We start from the raw sequence: 21,157 nt of genomic DNA on the forward strand, positions 1-21,157 counted from the left end.
TGGTCACCTTACCTGAGGAAGGACGTTCTTGCCATGGAGGGAGTGCAGCGAAGATTCACCAGGCTGATACCTGGGATGGCAGGAATGACGTACGAGGAGAGATTGTGTCAATTGGGCTTATACTCACTGGAGTTTAGAAGATTGAGAGGGGATCTCATCGAAACCTATAAAATTCTGTCAGGTCTGGACAGACTAGATGCAGAAAGGATGTTTCTGATGGCCGGGGAGTCCAGAACCAGGGGTCATAGTCTAAGGATAAGGGGTAAGCCATTTAGGACTGAAATGAGGAGGAATTTCTTCACCCAGAGAGTGGTGAACCTATGGAATTTTCTGCCACAGAGGACGGTGGAGGCCAGTTCATTAAATATATTCAAGAAAGAGTTGGATATATTTCTTGAGGCTAAAGGGATCAAGGGATATGGGGAGAAGGCAGGGACAGGGTACTGAATTTGGATGATCAGCCATGATCTCATTGAATGGCGGAGCAGGCTCAAAGGGCCGAATGGCCTACTCCTGCTCCTATCTTCTATGTTTATGTTTCTATGTCAAAATTAACTAAAATGCTATGTAATTAAACATTTAAAACAAAAATTTTATTTTTTGAAAAATAAATTTAAACATTTTTAAAGGGTCCAAAATAACCGGAAGTAAATTTAAAGGTTTTTTTTAAGTTTAAATGATTTTTAAAAAGTTATTTTAATATTTCTTTAAACCCTTACACTGCTAAAAGAAGGCCCAATGCCTGCTTTTACCAGGCATAAGAGTTTCGTGGGCATTCGCTGGGCAAAATCTTCGCCAGCGAATGTCCATTTCCCGGGGATTTGTACGATCTGTCAAGCTGAAACTTGAAGATCGCAAGTTCCGGGTTTTCAAAGTTACATGGGTTCTAGATTGATTTGCATTGAATGATAGAGGTACAGCAAAATATGCAAGAATATTTAAACTTAAAATAAATGATAAATGTATTTTTAAAATATTTATCCCAAAGTAAAAGTTTTAAAAAAAAATCACAATTCAGAAAGTACTAGACATTTGGCCCTACCATCATAAATTGGTGAATCCAGAGGCCAACTCTTTTGAGAACTTGGTTTAGAAGAAAGGGAAGATGAGGCAATGCACAAATCATCAGTCAGCAACAATTTATGATCAACCTGAAAAATACAAAAAAACCTTACTTGGATAAAAATACAGTAACTTTTTACATTTATTCATGTATATTTTATATTAAAAGCAAACTGCAGATATCATAACTAATCTCACCATCTTATCATGTCCTCAGGACATCTCAAAGTGCATTATAACCAATGAATTACTTTTGAAGTGCAGTCAGTTATTACGTAGGAAAACACAGCACAGGATCCCACAAACTACAAATGAGTTGAATGACCAGTGGCAGTGGCTGATGGAGAAATGTTAGCTTGGACACCATAAAAACTTCTTCAAATAGCGCCATGAGATCTTTTATATCAAATTAAATAGGCAGATGAATCCTTGGTTTCATATCTCATCAGAAAGATAGCATCTCCTACAATGCAGAACTCCGTCAGTAATTCACTCAAATATCACCCCAGATTATGTACCCAGTCTTGGAGTGGGGATTGAATCCACAACCTTCTGACTCAGAAGCGAGAGTGCTACCAGCTGTAATGCTTCAGGAAGGCAATACATTTAAAACTTTATTATTGTGGGCTTGAGTCACATTTAGGTTGAAAGTTAAACGGGAGCATAAGAAATGACTACACCAAGTCCCCGTATTCATTCTGCATAACTGTGGATGCGCTGTACAAAAAAAGGTTTTAAACAAAATTGGTTAAATCGAAACAGGCATGAGATGTTAGAAAAATATACTCAAGGACAGTTTGGTGTCATCACAAATCTCAAGGCCTACAATTTTTAAAAATGAATAAAAAAACCTTCCTTAATCATAGGAGACAGAATGGGAAAATTGTTCAGCACATCTTTCTGAAAAGAAAATACTGGGTTTCTTCTTAAGATTTAACTAGCTCATTATCAGTTCAATATCAACTATTTTTATAATCAATGTTACAAGGAAAGAGGCAGGAAAAGTTTGAAATGGGGATAATGGAAAACTAGAGAGTTTTGGGGAGAAGCAGAAGCCTCCCACCTTAATCTGAAGTCTTAAAAAGGAGAGTGGGCATGTCTCTCACATTCATCAGCCTGTGCAAAGCTAATCCGATTGGTCTGTGTATGAGTACTTGTGTGTACGCTGTGAAGTACAGAGGCCATTTTATAAAAGTTTGGTTGAATTCAATCAAACGCTGTCAGGAGTTAACCATACTTTATCTGGGCAGATATTTTCTCTGCATCCAGGGAGATAGCCACAAAAAGAAAAAAAAAGATAACCTTTTGCATAATTTAGGGTGTCTAAAATTTCCAGAGTTCAAATTGATCTGTTTAAAAAGCCACCTACTTTACCCCAAAACAAACAAGGGTAGAATACCATTAAGTTAAATGTCCATCAGTTTCAATTGCTCCTTACAATTCTTTACTAAAGAAATCAATCAATCTGAAGATCACAGACTTAAATAAATCAAATTCTTTCTAAATGATCAAAAACAGAAAATACTAGAACATTCCCTTTTATCTGGACCTCCCGTGCAGCCGGCACACCAGCTTTTAAATGCAAAAACCGTGCATGTGTAGATTTTTGAATGGGCCGCGCAGTCCCATAAAGGGGCCGTGCGGCCAAAAAAAAAATGAAGAGGGAACGTTGACTGGAAACACTCAGCAGCAACATTCCCGCCCAGCTGTCTGGAGGTCCTGCGCAGGCTGCTTACTGGCTTTTGAACGGGAGATTTTTTGCATGTGCAAAATTTTGAATGTGCCGCGCAGCCAGTTAAAGGGGCTACGCACCCCAAAATAGTTAGGGAGAACAGGCTAGTCAGTGTTTCCAGCGTTTCGTATTTTTGTTTCAGATTTTTAGCATTTGCAGTGTTTTATCCTTTTCAGTTATAAAGAGAGACCATTTAAAAACGTCAACAATCATGTTTTAACAAAAAAAATTTTGAATATTTTCAAACTTTTTCTAATGCTCAGTTCACACCAATTATTTTGCATTATTAACACAATTCATTAAACTACACTACTGGAAAATAAAATCAGTATTCCAGGGGTTTTAATATTAATATGAAAGAACAGTTTAATTACTGTCCTAGTATATATTACTCCACAAAAAGCTCAACATAATAGCTGAAAAAGAAATATGAAAACATTTACAAATGCTAGACAGTGGACCAACGTATTAATTGTACAAGAAAATGAGTTTCACTTAAATTAAAAAGCAAAATACTGCAGTTGTTGGAAATCTGAAATAAAAACAGAAAATGCTGGAAATACTCAACAAGTCAGGCAGCATCTGTGGAAAGAGAAGCATACGGTTAACATTTCAGGTCGATGATCTTTCACCAGAACCTTTTGTTCACTTAAATGAAGATTTTCTCTGGTCACATACATGTCTTATTACAAATGGAGGTTTGTTATCTGTTTCCTTTTTAAATTGATAAGGTCCTAGGTTGAGGTGTGCAAGTCTCTGATTGGCATCCTCTGATAGCGCTGCCATCCGTCTTTTGGTGTATGGTGATGGAGACCGTGACTGGGATGCTATTGTGGGCTGCTTGTAACTGTTATTTTTGCTGAACTTTTTGGGGCATTCTGCAAGGCAAGTTTTTCTCTTTGATGATTTTGTCATGGATTTCCTGACTGGGGATGATTGTAGTTCCAACTTCATTTCATCCTCCTAAACAAACAAGTTACAAAATATATTTTTTCACAATGACATTAATAAATCAATCAGAAAGAACTTCACAAACCACTATGGAGTATTATAAACCATAACACAATCTTTACCATGAAAAATGATCTTTGAAAAGAGGGGGAAATTTTAGAACACACCCATTTTAGACTTTCACATAAAAATCAAGACACATCGCAGAAGCAAGGAAAATGCAATTTTAGACAGCAATAAATGTTCTTCCTCCAGGCTAAGCAAAACATTAAGAACTGTTAATTGCATTTGAAAAGAATCACTGCATAATTTGATAATAGCATTACATTGGTGGAAAAATAAAAATAAATAACCAAAAATGCTTTCATATTTCACTTTATGGAAACTTGATGGAAGTCCATTTTAGCAAAAGTAAAACCACATTCAGTAGGATCAAATAGGTTATTGCACAATCAGAGCTTGTAGGCTTCACTCATATTTTCTTGGGCTCCCCTTCCTAGTGATTTGTGTTTAATATGCAGTAACACAAGCACAGCATCTGCAAGAAATTTAGTTTAATTTTTTTAAAAACCATAGCGATAATTCCCCACCTCCCCTTGCTCCCTGGTTTCCCTCTCCTCGGCATGTAATTTATAGTTATAGGGCGAAAAATTCGGTTGCTTTGCGCCTCCCATTAGCGTCCTCAATGCGGCGCAAAGCAACTAGCGCCCGGGCACGGCGGTGTTTGCGCCGCTCGTGAAATTGACCAGACATTTTGCGGCGGCGCTAAACACTACCGCCACGATCTCCTGCGCCCAGTTTGTGACGTCAGTCAAGCGTGCAAGGCCCCGGTAGCGCCCCGGACCGGATATTGAGTGGCGCCCCCTGCCGCTAGCAACGACAGGTTGAGTGGAACGTTTTCCAGTTGGGAAGGGACGGGGCAGCGCTATTTAAAGGTGACCGCTTCCTGCCTTTTTTGTCGCCAACATTTTTGCACCACGCATTCCGAGAGAGACTCTTCTGGAGAGATTCAACGCTGTGTGAAGGAGTTTTGGGTACTGAGCAGCACTTTGCAGATTCATTTTGATTTGACCTTCCTTGCATCGATTTAGAAGAGACTATGGGGGCTGCACTCTGAGCTCTTTTCCTGGGCCTCTCCATTGTTCTTTCTAGCAGATTTGATGTACAGGTCGCTCCAGGCTGAGATTCAAGGCTGCAATGAGCAGGGTGTGGATGGAGAGCAAGATCGACTCTCCCCTTTAAGAACTGGCCGGCGCCAGTGTGTCTGTGTTCCATTGCTGACTGACATCACATGAGCTTCGCCAGCACTCAGAGGTAGCGCCTCGCTCCTCAGTGTTAGCGCCTTAAGAGAGGTGTGTAGCGCCTGATTTAGCGCTCTAATCACCTCCAGGGGCAATAGAAGTCGGAAGCGATAATTAGCGCCAGGCGCTAAACTTTGCGCCTGGCTGATAATTGCGCCCCAAACGGGGCAATACCGAATTTCTCCTCCATAGAGTCATAACGGCACAGAAGGAGGCCATTTGGCCCATTGAGTCCGTGCCAGCTCTCTGTAGAGCAATCCAGTCAGTCCCATTCCCCGCTCTATCCCCATAGCCCTGTAAGTTTATTTCCTTCAAGTGCCTATCCAGTCTCACCTTGAAAACATTGAGGGCTGGATTTTGTGAATGGAGATGTGCTGGAGGCGGGACTGCTGCTTGTCGGGTCTCAGTCCTGCCTCCATCAGCCTCTGGCCAACCAGCGGGACTTTCCCCTGATTGACCTTGTTAAGCCCGCCCTGCGGGGTCAGCAGGCCAATTAAGGGGAAGTCACTGACAGAGCACATCAACGTCTGACGTGCCATCTGTCAAGACTTCTTGAAAGAAGAAATGTCAGCGTTTGACAGCTCTGTGACCCCTCCGACCCCCGCAGATCTCCTACTCGACTCCTCCACCCCGGCGGGGTTCTCTGAGGTCGGGAAGCCTGCACTTGAAAAAGTAAAATGGGACTAATCCTTTTTTTTGCCTGTTAACAGGCAGTTAAAAGGATTTAATCCCTTTCCCACCTCGAGGGGACGGGACTTGGGGCAGGACGGCTTCCCGCCTCCTGGCAAAAGGGCACGGAGGCGGGATGGGGGTGGGTTTGCCATCCGCTGCCATTTTCTGCAACTTTACCGGCAGTCCTGCCTCCATACCCGTCCCCTCGGGGCTGAGAAAATTCAGCTCATGGTGTCTCCGCTTCCAACCACTTCCGTCGGCAGCGAGTTCCAGGTCCTCACCACTCGTTGCATAAAAAAGTTTTTCCACACATCCCCCCGTATCTCTTGCCCAAAAACTTAAATCTGTGTCCCCTAATCCTTGTACCATCAACAAGTGGGAACAGCCTTTCCCCATCTAGCATATCCAAACCCATCATAATCTTGTACACCTCTATCAAATCACCCCTCAACCTCCTTTGCTCTAATAAAAACAAATGCAACTTCTCCAACCTGTCCATGTAGCTAAGATCCCCCATCCCCAGAATCATTCTGGTAAATCTCCTCTGCACCCTCTCAAGTGCCTTCACTTCCTTCCTAAAGTGTGGTGACCAGAACTGGACGCAATACTCTAGTTGTGGCCTAACCAGCACTTTATAAAGGTTCAGCATAACTTCTCTACTTTTGTACTCAATACCTCAATTTATGAAGCCCAAGATCCCATATGCTTTGCTAACCACTCTCTCAATATGTCCCGCCAACATCAAGGACTTATGCAAATTAACTCCCAGGTCCCTCTGTCCCTGCTGTAGGGGGTGGTGTGGGTTGGCGCGTGCGCCCAGTCAGTTATGCCCCTGACTGTTTGTGAGCAGTTCGAATCGCTCCCACGCCCCTGGGTTCTAGACACCGGACTTAGGTACAGGTGGCGATGCAGAAATGACTAGAGTAGACAGGTGGTTTGGATGTGAGAAAACCAAGATTTTACTGAAATAGAAATTAACACTATCTTATGAAAAGTTACTAGTATAAAATTACAGGCAAATACAAAATAACTATACTTATACAGGGAATGGGGAACACACGGCACATCGAGGGAAAACAACTATCTTAACAATCCCATTATCCTTATCCCACCCCTTACACCTAACTAGATTAAGCTATGAGGGGCCAGAATTCATGCTCACCAATCAAAGATCTGCTGAGTTCAAACAGCGGTGGGGCTTGGGGTTCGCTCTTTGTGCTCTCTGGGGCCTGCCGTCGTCACGTGGTCTTGGGTCGCTGCAAGGGCGTCGTCCAGGTACAAGTACCCCAAGGTTAAAGTCTCTGCTTGGGTACTTTACCTCGCAGGGATGATGGTTCCTCTTCCTCAGGCGGCAGTTGGAGTTTGCATGAAGATAGTCGAAGGTCAGCTGGATTAAAGGCCCGATTATTTGAAGCGTTTCTTCAATCGTCTTCCCAATTCGTCTTCCTCACCACCTCGCCTCGTCTCGTCCCGCCTCGCCTGGCCTGGTTTGTCCGTGTCTGCCTGGTGCAATGCCGGGCGTTCCTGATGGGATGGGAAAGGCACGGGCAGTGGCCAGGCGGTAAGCGCGGGACGGGGAAAGAGCAGCAGCCACGAGGGCGAGGGGCCAGAGCCGGAGCCAAGAACAAGGGCAGAGAGAAGAGAGGAGAGCGTCGGTTGCTAGTGGGCCTACAATTATACTCCTTCGGATGGCCCTTATCTGAGCGCCAAATCAGGTTAGTTCATTGTCCCAATCTTGGCGGGCTAGTTTAAATAATTGTAGCAATCTAAACTAACTGTTTTTAGATGGCCGGTGATCGCACCTACTGGCCTGATTATAGAGTTGTTTTGTTATTAATGCAGCTTAATCGGCCTGCCCAGCTTCGATGGCTTCCTTAAGCTGTTTCCGATTATTTATGCAAACAACTTGATGGCCTCAAGTATAGGCCTAACTGGTTTTGATCTGTCTGCGATTTGGCTTAATGCATAATTCAGAGTCCTGCTGTCTGCTTTTCAAAATACAAAAGTCTCTCTTCACAGAAACTGCAGCTTTGGTTTCGATTTCCCCAAAAGCTGCTTGTGCCACAGAGTCCAAGCTTTTAAAATCTTGCAGGCTTTTGGCCACGAGGTGCAGACACCATCTTTGGGTACCCTTTTTAAAATGTCCATGCAGAGTCCCTTTTATTAATAATAACCTTTGGTGAAATGTGGAAATTTTGCGAATCTTACACTGCACACTCTTTAAAACTGTGCCATTAAGTGTATATTGCCTCTCCCTGTTCCTTCTGCCAAAATGCATCACCTCACACTTCTCTGTATAACATTCCATCTGCCACTTGTCTGCCCATTCGGCTAGCCTTTCTTTGTCCTGTTGCAGTCGATTGGTATCATCATCACCGTTTGCCACACCCCCAAGTTTGGTGTCATTGGCAAATTTAGAAATTCTACTCTGTATTCCAATATCCAGGTCATTTATATATATCAAAAATAGCAGTGGCCCCAGCACTGACCCTTGGGGAACACCATTGTCTACCATCCACCAGTCTGAAAAACAGCCATTTACCACAACTCGCTGTTTTCTGTCCTTAAGCCAATTCCTTATCCAAGCTGCCACTGACCCAGCTATTCCATGAGCCTCAATTTTGTTAACAAGCCTTCTTTATGGTACTTTGTCAAATGCCTTCCGAAAATCCATGTAGACAACATCCATTGCATTCCCTTCATCAATTTTTAATCTCTTTCCTAGCTCCTTATAGTCTGCCTGCAGGACCTCATCCCTCTTTTTGCCTATGTTGTTGGTACCGATATGGACAACGACCTCTGGCTGTTCACCCTCAGTGTGTCCTGCAGCCGCTCAGTGACATCCTTGACCCTGGCACCAGGGAGGCAACATACCATCTTAGAGTCACGTCTGCGACCATAGAAACGCCTATCTGTTCCCCTAACCAATGAATCACCTATCACTATTGCTCTTCCACTCTTCTTCCTTCCCCCCTGTGCAGCTGAGCCACCCGTGGTGCGGTGACCTTGGTCCTCTGCGATGCGGTCCTCTGGCTGCTCTCCCCAGAGGATTCATCACCCCCACCAGTTTCCAGAACCGGTTAGTGAGCGAGATGCACTCTGGGGATTCCTGCCCTACCTGCCTGGTCCTCCTTCTCTGTCTGGCAGTCACCCATTCCCTCTCTGCCTGCACATTCTGAGGCTGCGGGGTGACCACTTCTAGAAACGCGTTTTCCAAGTATTTCTCAGCCTCGCAGATGCACTGTATTGACTCCAGCTGCCGCTCAAGCTCCGCAACCCGGAGCTCAAGTTGCTGTAGTTGGCGACCCTTCCTGCACACGTGGTCATCCAGGCCGCAAGAATGTGCAAATCACGGGACTGAGCTGCCCTGCCATGCCTCTATTTACCAGACTATGGAGGTAATTTAGCAGAAATAAACTTAAAACTTTACGAGAAACACTCAACAGCTACCCACCAATCAGCACCTCCCCTTATTAGATAGGCTATGATCTACTTAGCAGAAATATACTCAAAAACAAAAAAAACTTACCACAAATACTCAGCCTATACTCACCTCTCAGCTCCCTTGTGCCAGCGACACCTTTGAATTTCTCCACTAATTTCTCCAGGAAAAGAGAAGTGCAAGTGGTATTAAGAAGGAACAGGAAAAAAGAAACAAAAAGGACAAGTTATAGAGAAATGATTAATTTCCCACGTTTTCCTGTGTGTTCACTAGGCTCCATCAAACATGCACGCCTCCCCTCTATGTGAGATCGTAAAGAAAGGCAGAGCAAGAAGGTAAAGACAGGCAGAACAAGAGAAATACAAATGAAAAGAAGGAGAAGGAGGAAGAAGCATCATGAAAAGAATGAGGGAAAGAGTCAGAGGAACTATTGGGAGAGAAAAAAGGAAAAGAAAAGTGGAGAAAAGAGAGGTACACAACTGCCATGATGTCACAATTGGGAGAAGTTGCCCAATTGTAGAGTGCTTCCCAAACTATTGCCGAGAATTTCGTCCATGTTACTCCCAGTACACTGCCGTAACTTCCCCGTAAGTGTGGTAGAAACACTGTCCTGACTGTAGTGCATTAGCAGAATTTTGATAGATTATACTGGCCTAGATAATTCGACCACGTAGGCCGGAATTTTGCCGGCGCTCAGAGGGCGGGATAGGAGGCGGGTCAGAGGTTAAATTCACAATGATTGACGGCAGGTTCCGAACCCGCCGTGATACCACCTCCAAGCAACTTTCCCGAGTGTCGGGTCTCCGATTTGCAAATGGACCCGACACCAAGCGGCGGGAAAGGGATTAAAGAGTTATTTTCACAGGGTTTTTGGATTTCCAGCTTCTGGATCGGATTTCACGATGTTCAGACAACACGCCAAGTAAATGTGGCGTGAACACCAGCGAGCTGAAGGCTTCATAGTTGCAACTGCAGAGTAAAAGCTGCACTCTCAAATCTTGTAATTTAGAAATCTGTGAGGTTGGTGATTGAATAATTTGGGGGGCATATTCTGTGTTTAGGCTGCAAGTATGTGTTGTGCACTACAGATCCACTGTAACCCGCATTGCTGGCTTTTAAAGACACACCCTAAACTGTGCCACCTCAAACTGTCAGCACACATATGGCAACGATGCCAAACCTTCGTTCTACATAAATTTATTACAATATTGGCAAAGAACAGAAACTTTACAAATAAATCGATCATAACACCCAAGTGAGAACCCTTGTGCTTATTAACATGACATCTTCCTCTTACACGTGCTTCTACGTCGTGAGACCACTGTGGAGGCAGCCTGCTCACTTCCCTGCTACTCCTGCTTAGACGCCTTTGGCGGCCGTTCTCTGGTTTTGGGAGCTTTGGAGGGCCTCGCCAAAGTCTGCTCCTCCTGTGGCTGTTCAGGGGCAGACTTGGCCATCTCTGTTGGCTCAGGCAGATGGGGCTGTGACCGAGGGATGGCAGTGGCAAGGGAGTGCCAGGGCTTGGAGAGGAACCCCCACTTCCTTGTGCTCGAACACCACCATCCCTCTCATGGGTCACCCGCACTTCTCATAACCGGGACATCCATGTACCTCTGGTTCCTCTCCACGATAGATGGCCTTCTAGATAGATTGTAGCTATGGAGGATAGAAGAGCCACCATGTTGGCTTGTGTCTGGCGAGTTAGGTCCTCCATGGAGGTTGCCATCCTTTCCATGGCAGCACCTAGATTGTCCACAGCGTTCACCACAGCATTGCTCATGTTTAAGATGGACTCCTCCATTCTCTGCACACTCGCAGTTACCATGGAAGCAAACTCACTCAGAGCTTCCTGTAATTGTTCCTGAAGCTCCAGCACCGCTCTCTTTCTGGATGGCCCCCGAGGCTCAGCGTTTACATGCAGCTGAGCAGAGCTGGGGAAGCCCTGCGTCCTCCGACAAGGACTCTCCACTGCTGTCCCTGTCTCTAACATCTGCTCCTGCTCACTTGTGAGCTGTGATACACCAAGTGACAACACTACTCTATCTCGCAAAAAACCCACCGATTTGTGCGTCTCTGCGCTGGTGCTGGGTGTCCTGAATGCTGCTGGCACTGCTCCCTCAGAGGCTGGTGGTTCCTCTGAGGAGTGCTTCTGCTCTTCCTCCTGGACAGTGGGGAGCAGGGGAGTAAAGGCATGAATTGGACAAGTGAAATGTATGTTGCAAACACATCCCATTGTGCAGGTGCTTAGCACTCAATCTCTATGAACATCATATCCCATATTAGTCACTCATGAATGCTAAATCAGAGGGTTGGAAATCAACTCTGTCACCAGGTTCCTCTTCTATGCCTGTCACTCCGTCCCCCACTTCCAGCTCCTCTGCACCGCGGACGATCTCCAGGGCTGCCTCCTCAGCGCTCGTTAGGTGCACCAGGGATGGTGGGCCTCCTCCTGTCCTCCCCCTCTCCCTTCAATCTGTCTCCCATCTCTTCTCATCCCCATCACTCTGCATTGGCAAGCTTCCCCTGCACATCCCAACTCACTCTAACCTCCCTTGCACTCACACCCATCTGTTTCTCTGTACAGAATCACGTCACCATCTTACTATGCGCCACTCACACTCTTATGCAATGCCAACAACTAACAATGCACAGGGAGGGAACTTGGTTTGTGCACCTCAATCCTTCATAGTCTCCCTCTAAACATCTATGTCATCCATTCTTTACACTCACTCCATCAATCTCTCTCAAACTCCACTTGTGTCCCTCGCTCATTACAGGAGAGCCCACAATAAAAGGGAGAGGGGGAGGACAGGAGTAGGCCCACCATCCCTGGCACACCTAACGAGCACTGAGGAGGCAGCCCTGGAGATCGTCGGAGGTGCAGAGGAGCTGGAAGTGGGGGACGGAGAGACGGGCGTAGAAGAACAACCTGGTGACAGAATTGATTTTCAACCCTCTGATTTAGCATTCATGAGTGACGAATATGGGATATGATGTTCATCGAGATTGAGTGCTAAGCATCTGCACAATGGGATGTGTCTGCAACATACATTTCACTTGTCCAACTCATGCCTTTACTCCCCCACAGGACCATCGAGAGCCCCGATCCCCACTGTCCAGGATGAAGAGCAGGGGCACTCCTCAGAGGAACCACTAGCCTCTGAGGGAGCAGTGTCAGCAGCACTCAGCGCACCCAGCACCAACGCAGAGACGCACACCTCGTGGGTTTTTTGCGAGATAGAGTAATGTTGTCACCTGGTGTATCACAGCTCAAAAGTGAGAAGGAGCAGATGTTGGAGACAGGTACAGCAGTGGAGAGTCCTCTTCAGAGGATACAGGGCTTTCCCAGTTGCATGTAAACACTGAGCCTCTGGGGCCATCTAGAAAGAGAGCGGTGCTGGAGCTTCAGGAACAAGTGCAGGAGGCTCTGAGTGGGTTTGCTTCCACAGTAACTGTGAGTGTGCAGAGAATGGAGGAGTCCATCTTAAACATGAGCAATGCCGTGGTGAACGTTATGAGCAATCTAGGTGCCGCCATGGAAAGGATGGCAACCTCCATGGAGGACCTAACTCGCCAGACACAAGCCAACATGGTGGTTCTTCTAGATAGATAGGCAGCTATGGAGAATAGAAGGCCATCTATTGTGGAGAGGAACCAGAGGTACATGGACGTCCTGGTTATGGGGACTGTCACTACAGAGACGGGTCCACATGGCCCCACTGATATGCAGCAAGGTGCTCTCCAGCAACCTGCTAGCAGTGAAGTGTGGGTGACCCATGAGAGGGACGGTGGTATTCGAGCACAAGGAAGTGAGGGCTCCTCTCCAAGCCCTCACACTCCCTTGCCACTGCCGAACCCTCGGTCAGAGCCCCATCTGCCTGAGCCAACAGAGATGGCCAAGTCTGCCCCTGCACAGCCACAGGAGGAGCAGACTCTGGCGGAGCCCTCCAAGGCTCTCAAAACCAGAGGACGGCCGCCAAAGGCGTCTAGGCAGGAGCAGCAGGGATGTGAGCAGGATGCCTCCACATATGCTGAAGCCACAGGGGACTCACAACGTAGAAGCACGCGTAAGAGGAAGATGTCACATTAATAATTACAAGGGTTCTCACTTGGATGTTGTCATAAATCTCATCATCGAGAAACTACCTATGAAATAACACTGGATGGCCAGCTGGTGGCACCGTCCAAGGAGTATAAATACTCGGGCGTTGGCCCCAGCTTTCCAGGGACATTTTGCAAAGACAGGGAGCTAGTGGATACAACTGGACTTCCATGTTCTGAAACAAGTTGATTAAAGCCTTGCTTTATGCTCAAACTAAGTGCGCAGTGAGTTTTATTACGTCAGATGTTATGATAGATTTATTTGTAATGTTTCTGTTCTTTGCCAATATTGTAATAAATTTATGTAGAACGAAGGTTTGGCATCGTTGCCATATGTGTGCTGACAGTTTGAGGTGGCACAGTTTAGGGTGTGTCTTTAAATTCCAACAATGCAGGTTACAGTGGATCTGTAGTGCACAACACATACTTGCAGCCTAAACACAGAATATGCCCCCCAAATTATTCAATCACCAACCTCACAGATTTCTAAATGACATGATTTGAGAGTGCAGCTTTTACACTGCAGTTGCAGCTGTGAAGTCTCCAGCTCGCTGGTGTTCACGCCTCACTTATCTGGCGTGTTATTGGAACGTCGTGAAACCCGACCCAGAAGTTGGAACATCTAAAAACCCTGTGAAAATAGCTCTAATGTACCACTTTAATCCCTTTCCCACTGCTTGGTGTCGGGTCCGTTTGCAAATCGGAGACCCGATATTCGGGAAAGATGCGTGGAGGCGGGATCAAACTGATTCCGAACCCGCCGTCAATCATTGCGAATTTAACCTCTGACTCGCCTCCAATCCCGCCCTCTGAGCACCGGCAAAATTCCAGCCTTGGTGATGGATAACAAAGCCTCCCACCTAGAGTACATTCTGTGCCCTTGCTATCCTCAGTTCTTCCTCAAAGTGGTGTTCAACATGGTGGAGTACGAGGGCAGAAGGTGGAAATCAGCAGCAGGTTTCCTTGGCCATGTTTGACCTGAAGCTATGAGACTTTATGGGGTCTGGAGTCAATGTTGAGGACTCCCGGGGACACTCTGCTGTATACCACTGTGCCTCACCTCTGGTAAGTTTATCCTGCCAGTGGAACAGGACATACCCAGGGATGGTGATGAAGGAGTCTGGGACACTGGCTGATAGGTATGATGCTGTGAATATGATTATGTCAGGCTGTTGCTTTACTAGTCTATGGGACAGCTCTCCCAACTTTGGCACCAGTCCCTAGATGTTAGTGAGGAGGGCTTTGCAGGATCACTGGACTGGGTTTGTTTTTGTTGTGTTCTGATTTGATGCCGAGGTTGTAGCCAAGTGGTCCGTCCAGTTTGATTCTTGTTTTTCTTTCTAGTGGTTTGATACAATTAAGTGACTAGGCCACTTCAGAGGGCACTTAAGAGTCAACCACACTGTTGTGGGACTGAAGTCACATATTGGCCAGATCAGGTAAGTACATCTGTGTACTTCCTTCCCGAAAAGACATTCATGAATCGGTTAGGTTTTTAGGACAAAATAATGATACTTGCTTTTTTCTAGTTTTCAGATTTAAAAAAAAAAATTGAATTCAAATTCTCATACCGCAATGGTGGGATTTGAACTCATGTTCTAAGGATTATTAGTCCAGTAAAATAACCACTACCCTAAAAAAGTACAAATGCTTTGTTAGAGATGAAAATATTTGTTTTGGACTTAGTGTTTATGATTCTGTCTGACCCCCAAAATGTTTAATATGTATGTAGCCCATTCTGTTCTGCCATATATATCTGCACCTCTGTTCCAAAAGGTTGGACACCTCTATTCTAGGAGATCATGGGGTCTCTTATTATCTCCCTGAATGTTCAAGAACTCAATTCTCCAATCAAACAATGGCAAATACTGACCTTTCTCTGCAGAAAGGGAACAGATATTGCTTTCCTCCAGGAAACACATCTGTCTCCATCACAGCATGAAAAGCTTAATCAGAGATGGGTAAGCACTTCTCTATACATCTTTCATTCCTCTCGTGGGTGAAGTTGCCATCTGATTCACAAGGGTCTCTCATTATGTTACAGCAATCTCAGCGAATGAACAGGGCTGTTAATTTTTAACTTCTGCCTATTTATTAAACATTTGTACTGTAAAAAATTCATTTTTATCTCTTTTTAAAAACTTTAATCTTTCTATTCTTCTGGCCCATAATGGTGTTCTACTTTAATTATAAGTAGATATGTCAATTGTATTCTTAACCATTGAGTGGATAAACTGCAACCTACTCTTCACCAGATGAATGCGTGGCTAAAGGGATGGTGCAGGAGGGAGGGCTTTAGTTTCCTGGATCACTGGGTCTGCTTCTGGGAAAGGTGGGACTTGTACAAGTCGGACGGTTTACACCTGAACCAGAGGGGAACCAATATCCTTGCGGGGAGGTTTGCTAGCACTGCTGGGGGGGGTTTAAACTAACTTGGCAGGGGGATGGGGTACAGAGTGGAGCTATAGCAGGGGGTGATTTACAGCCAAATACAGAGAAAAAAACAAGGCAGAGCAAATATGCGAAGGCAAAAGGGAATATGGCAGGGCTGGAAGGCATTTATTTTAATGCAAGGAGTCTTGCAAATAAGGTGGACGAACTGAAGTTGTTGTTGAACACATGGGAGTACGATATTGTTGCTATCACGGAGACATGGTTGAGGGAGGGTCAGGACTGGCAGCTCAATATTCCGGGGTATAGAATCTTCAGGCGAGACAGAGGGGGGTGTAAAAGGGGAGGGGGTGTTGCAATATTAATTAAGGAGTCAATTACTGCAGTAAGGAGGGATGATATATTAGCGGGTTCCTCTAATGAGGCCATATGGGTAGAACTTAAAAACAAAAAGGGGGCAAGCACTTTGCTGGGAGTGTACTATAGGCCCCCAAACAGTCAGGGGGAGATAGAGGAACAGATATGTAGGCAAATCTCAGAAAAGTGCGAAAATAATAGGGTAATAATAGTGGGGGATTTCAACTTCCCCAATATAAATTGGGATAGTCAGAGTGTGAAAGGCTTAGAGGGTGCAGAATTCTTAAAGTGCACCCAGGAGAGCTTTTTGAGCCAACATGTAGAAAGTCCTACAAGAGAGGGGGCGATACTGGACCTAATTCTGGGGAATGTAGCCGGGCAAGTGGTGGAAGTGTCAGTAGGAGAGCATTTTGGCGATAGTGACCATAATTCGGTGAGATTTAAGGTGGTCATGGAAAAAGACAAAGACGGCCCGGAAATAAGGGTTCTAAATTGGGGGAAGGCCGATTTTAATATGATAAGGCAGGATCTGGCCAAAGTGGACTGGGAGCAGCTACTTATAGGAAAATCCACATCAAGACAGTGGGAGACTTTCAGAAGGGAAATAGAGAGAGTACAACGCCAACATGTTCCTGTAAAGGTCAAGGGTGGGACCAACAAGCAAAGGGAACCTTGGATGACAAGGGATATACAAAAATGCATTAGAAATAAAAGGGGGGCATTTGGCAGTTACAAAAGACTAAAGACGGAAGAAGCCCTAGAGGAGTATAAAAAGTGCAGGGGCATACTTAAAAAAGAAATTAGGAGGGCGAGGAGGGGCCATGAAATAACACTGGCGAGCAAAATAAAGGAAAATCCTAAGATGTTTTATAAGTATATTAAGGGCAAGAGGATAACCAGGGAAAGGGTAGGGCCCATTAGGGACCAAAGTGGCAATCTGTGTGTAGAGCCAGATGATGTAGGCGGGGTTTTAAATGAATTTTTTGCATCTGTGTTCACTATGGAGAGAGACGATGCAGACATAGAAATCGGGCAAGGGGACTGTGACATACTTGAACATATTAGCATCGAGAGGGAGGAGGTGCTAGCGGTTTTAGCAGGCCAAAAAGTGGATAAATCCACAGGCCCGGACGAGATGTATCCCAGGCTGCTGTGGGAGGCAAAGGAGGAGATTGCAGGGGCTCTGACACAAATTTTCAGAACCTCTCTGGCCACAGGGGATGTACCAGAGGACTGGAGAACAGCTAATGTAGTACCACTATACAAGAAGGGTAGCAGGGATAAACCAGGGAATTACAGGCCAGTGAGCCTAACATCTGTGGTAGGGAAATTATTGGAAAAAATTCTGAGGGACAAAATTAGTCTCCACTTGGAGAGGCAAGGATTAATCGGGGATAGTCAGCATGGCTTTGTCAAGGGTAAATCATGTCTGACAAATCTGATTGAATTTTTCGAGGGGGTGACTTGGGGGGTGGATGAGGGAAATGCTGTGGATGTGGTTTACATGGACTTCAGTAAAGCTTTTGACAAAGTCCCGCATAGGAGACTGGTCAAGAAGGTAAGAGCCCATGGGATCCAGGGTGCCTTGGCGCGTTGGATCCTAAACTGGCTGAGTGGCAGGAGGCAGAGGGTGATGGTCGAAGGATGCTTTTGTGACTGGAAGCCTGTGTCCAGTGGGGTACCTCAGGGATCGGTACTGGGTCCCTTGTTGTTTGTGATCTACATAAATGATTTGGATGAGAATGTAAAAGGTGTGATCAGTAAGTTCGCAGATGACACGAAAATTGGTGGGGTGGTAAATTGCGAGGAGGAAAGCCTCAGGCTACAGGACGATATAAACGGGTTGGTCAGATGGGCGGAAAAGTGGCAAATGGAATTTAACCCTGAAAAGTGCGAGGTGATGCATTTTGGACGGACAAATAAGGCAAGGGAATACACAATGAGTGGTAGGACCCTAGGAAGTACAGAGGGTCAGAGGGACCTTGGTGTACATGTACATAGATCTCTGAAGGCAGCGGAACAGGTAGATAAGGTGGTTAAAAAGGCATATGGGATACTTGCCTTCATTAGCCGAGGCATAGAATATAAGAGCAGGGAGGTTATGATGGAGCTGTACAAAACGCTGGTGAGGCCACAGCTGGAGTACTGTGTGCAGTTCTGGTCGCCTCACTATAGGAAGGATGTGATTGCTTTGGAGAGGGTGCAGAGAAGATTCACCAGGATGTTACCTGGGATGGAGCGCCTCAGCTATGAAGAAAGACTAAACAGGCTGGGGTTGTTTTCCTTGGAGCAAAGAAGGCTGAGGGGGGACCTGATTGAGGTGTACAAAATGATGAGGGGCATAGATAGGGTAGATAAAGAGGAACTTTTCCCCTTAGTAGGGGGGTCAATAACAAGGGGGCATAGATTCAGGGTAAGGGGCAGGAGATTTAGAGGGGATTTGAGGAGGAACTTTTTCACCCAGAGGGTGGTTGGAATCTGGAACTCACTGCCTGAAAGGGTGGTAGAGGCAGGAACCCTCACAACATTCAAGAAGCATTTGGATGAGCACTTGAAATGCCATTGCATACAAGGCTATGGACCAAATGCTGGAAAATGGGATTAGACAGGACAGGGGTGGATGGGCGGCGCGGACACGATGGGCCGAAGGGCCTCTTTCTGTGCTGTAAAACTCTATGACTCTATGACACCACTGATATAGCTTTCTTTTTGTGCTACGAATGAACCTGACATTGGGTGATGTACGGCTCAACATCATTACACCTTTTATTCTAATCCCGATTGTCTCCCCTTTTAAATTATTGCAGAAAAAGAGGAAGATAATTGTGCTAGCCCCAATGTTTCAGTTGACCCTTTCTCTGCTCCACCCTGGACCTTGAGGTTGCTGACGTTCAGGGAAGCTGTGCTTCCCCTCCCATATTACTGTTTGTCTATATTTTATTTTTATTTTCTCATAGGCATAATGTCCTATTGCTTCCTCCTCTTGAACCCCTAACAATCATCTAAAGGCTCTCCAGGAGATAATAGGAGACCCCATGATATCCTGGAGCAGAAGTGTTCTGGCCAACTACCCCTTTCAATATCGGACCCCTTGGGGTTGCCCTAGCCTTGGTCCGTCTCAAGACATTTGGTTCATATAAATATTTTACATTGTTCATTTTCTTAGTTTTGCATCAAGTTGCAAATTTTAACTTAGATTTGTTAATGCAAGTAGCAGAAAGGGTTAACTTGTCACGTGATTGAACATTCTGAGAACAAGTTGGCGTTCTCAGAGGGAGTGGCTTTGTATGTGCTACCAGTCTGTTGTGCTCCCCAGAGTGTCAGTTATAATGTTGAATTTGGACAGGTTGGGTGATTGGGCAGATGTATGGCAGATGCAGTATAATGTGGATAAATGCGAGGTTATCCACTTCGGTGGCAAAAACAGGAAGGCAGATTATTATCTGAACGGCAGTAGATTGGGAGAAGGGGAAGTGCAACGAGACCTGGGTGTCCTTGTGCACCAGTCACTGAAGGTAAGCATGCAGGTGCAGCAGGCGGTTAAGAAGGCAAATGGTATGTTGGCCTTCATAGCGAGAGGATTCGAGTACAGGAGCAAGGATGTCTTGCTGCAGTTGTACAGGGTCTTGGTGAGACCACACCTTGAGTATTGTGTGCAGTTTTGGTCGCCTTATCTGAGGAAGGATGTTCTTGCCATGGAGGGAGTGCAGCGAAGATTCACCAGACTGATACCTGGGATGGCAGGAATGATGTATGGAGATTGGGTCGATTGGGCTTGTATTTGCTAGAGTTTAGAAGAATGAGAGGGGATCTCATTGAAACTTATAAAAGACAGACTAGATGCAGGAAGGATGTTCCCGATGGCGGGGGAGTCTAGAACCAGGGGTCACAGTCTGAGGATAAGGGGTAAGCCATTTAGGACTGAGATGAGGAGGAATTTCTTCACCCAGAGAGTGGTGAACCTGTGGAATTCTCTACCACAGAAAGCAGTTGAGGCCAATTCATTAAATATATTCAAGAAGGAGTTAGATATATTTCTTAAGGCTAAAGGGATCAAGGGATATGGGGAGAAAGCAGGGACAGGGTACTGAATTTGGATGATCAGCCATGATCTCATTAAATGGCGGAACGGGCTCGAGGGGCCGAATGGCCTACTCCTGCTCCTATCTTCTATGTTTCTATGAATTAAATGTCAAATCAGGTACAGAAAGCAAAATAAAGAGAGGGAAAGAAATATTGGATTAAGAGAGAGATAAAAGATTCAGAAAGAAAAAATAAAACAAAAAATATTTACTTTTTAAAAAATCTCCAACAATAATTAAAATGTGAAGGAATGAGACACCACACTTACTAATTTTCAGTACCAGAGCGGTTGTTTGGCAGTAATTAAGACTTATCACGTCTTTAAAAGAGTACTTACACTGGAATGGACAAGCCCAAACTTTCTCTGGTGGTTTTAGTGAGTCTCTATCAGGTAAATACACAACTTCACGCCATTCAATGTACTTGAATGGTGAGCTTTTTGGCGAGATACTGTTATCGCGCAGCTTCTGGAGGAGCAGGGCATCTTGGATAGCAACTTCCTGATTTCTGCGTTTAACTGCACCTGTGCGGTTGCTGGAAGTTGCTGTCCGATTTCCATGCAAATAACAGTGATGCTGTTAGTCTCACCGTTATCTCTACTGCAAAGTCCAGCCCATTATACTCTTCCATGCTAAAACTATTTTGCTATTTACAGTAAAACCATTTGAGTAATTCAGAGTAAAATACAGATACTAACAGCTTATATTGCTACAGTTGAGATTAGATGTATACTTTATATAAGGAATACTGAATCAAAATGTTTTCAAAAGTACTCCATTTTCAGCACAAATTGTACAAACCTCAGTGAAATATTTCTTAAAAATTAAATCAGTAATGTAGGTGGTGATATTGAATCTAAGAAGCCTTCTTTACCTTCAATACAATTAATCAATGCAATGCTCACCTCATATTCTATTTGTGTAAGGTCGAGTGGATATTCTTTGATTATTGAAGTTGTAGAGAATTCCAGCCTAGGGGCTATACCCTGAAGGAGAAAAGACCAAATGATATCAGAGACCAGAATCTCCCTCTCCTACACGCTCACGCAGAAAAACAAAAACAGAT

At 45.1% G+C, this 21,157-nt stretch overlaps 1 protein-coding gene across 5 annotated transcripts in view; it reads right to left on the reverse strand.

Annotated features, from left to right (window-relative positions):
* spata6 (spermatogenesis associated 6) overlaps positions 1–21,157 on the reverse strand; it is a 262,544-nt gene that overhangs the window by 111,188 nt on the left and 130,199 nt on the right. For 4 of the 5 annotated variants that reach the window (XR_015077680.1, XM_085982889.1, XM_085982888.1 and 1 more), the window contains 3 exons: positions 20,997–21,077; positions 3,473–3,757; positions 1,043–1,151 (listed from right to left, as the gene is read on the reverse strand). Coding sequence is in view for 4 of the 5 variants with exons in the window: in XM_085982889.1 (XP_085839015.1) it covers positions 1,043–1,151; positions 3,473–3,757; positions 20,997–21,077 (475 nt within the window). In the remaining variant the exon portion in view is untranslated. The remainder of the gene's footprint in view (positions 1–1,042; positions 1,152–3,472; positions 3,758–20,996; positions 21,078–21,157) is intronic. The other variant, XM_085982890.1, reaches the window with a different exon arrangement.

This window comes from Somniosus microcephalus, chromosome 3, assembly GCF_052327205.1.
Source record: "Somniosus microcephalus isolate GS21.2 chromosome 3, FLI_Smic_1.0, whole genome shotgun sequence".
Taxonomy (NCBI): Eukaryota; Metazoa; Chordata; class Chondrichthyes; order Squaliformes; family Somniosidae; genus Somniosus; species Somniosus microcephalus.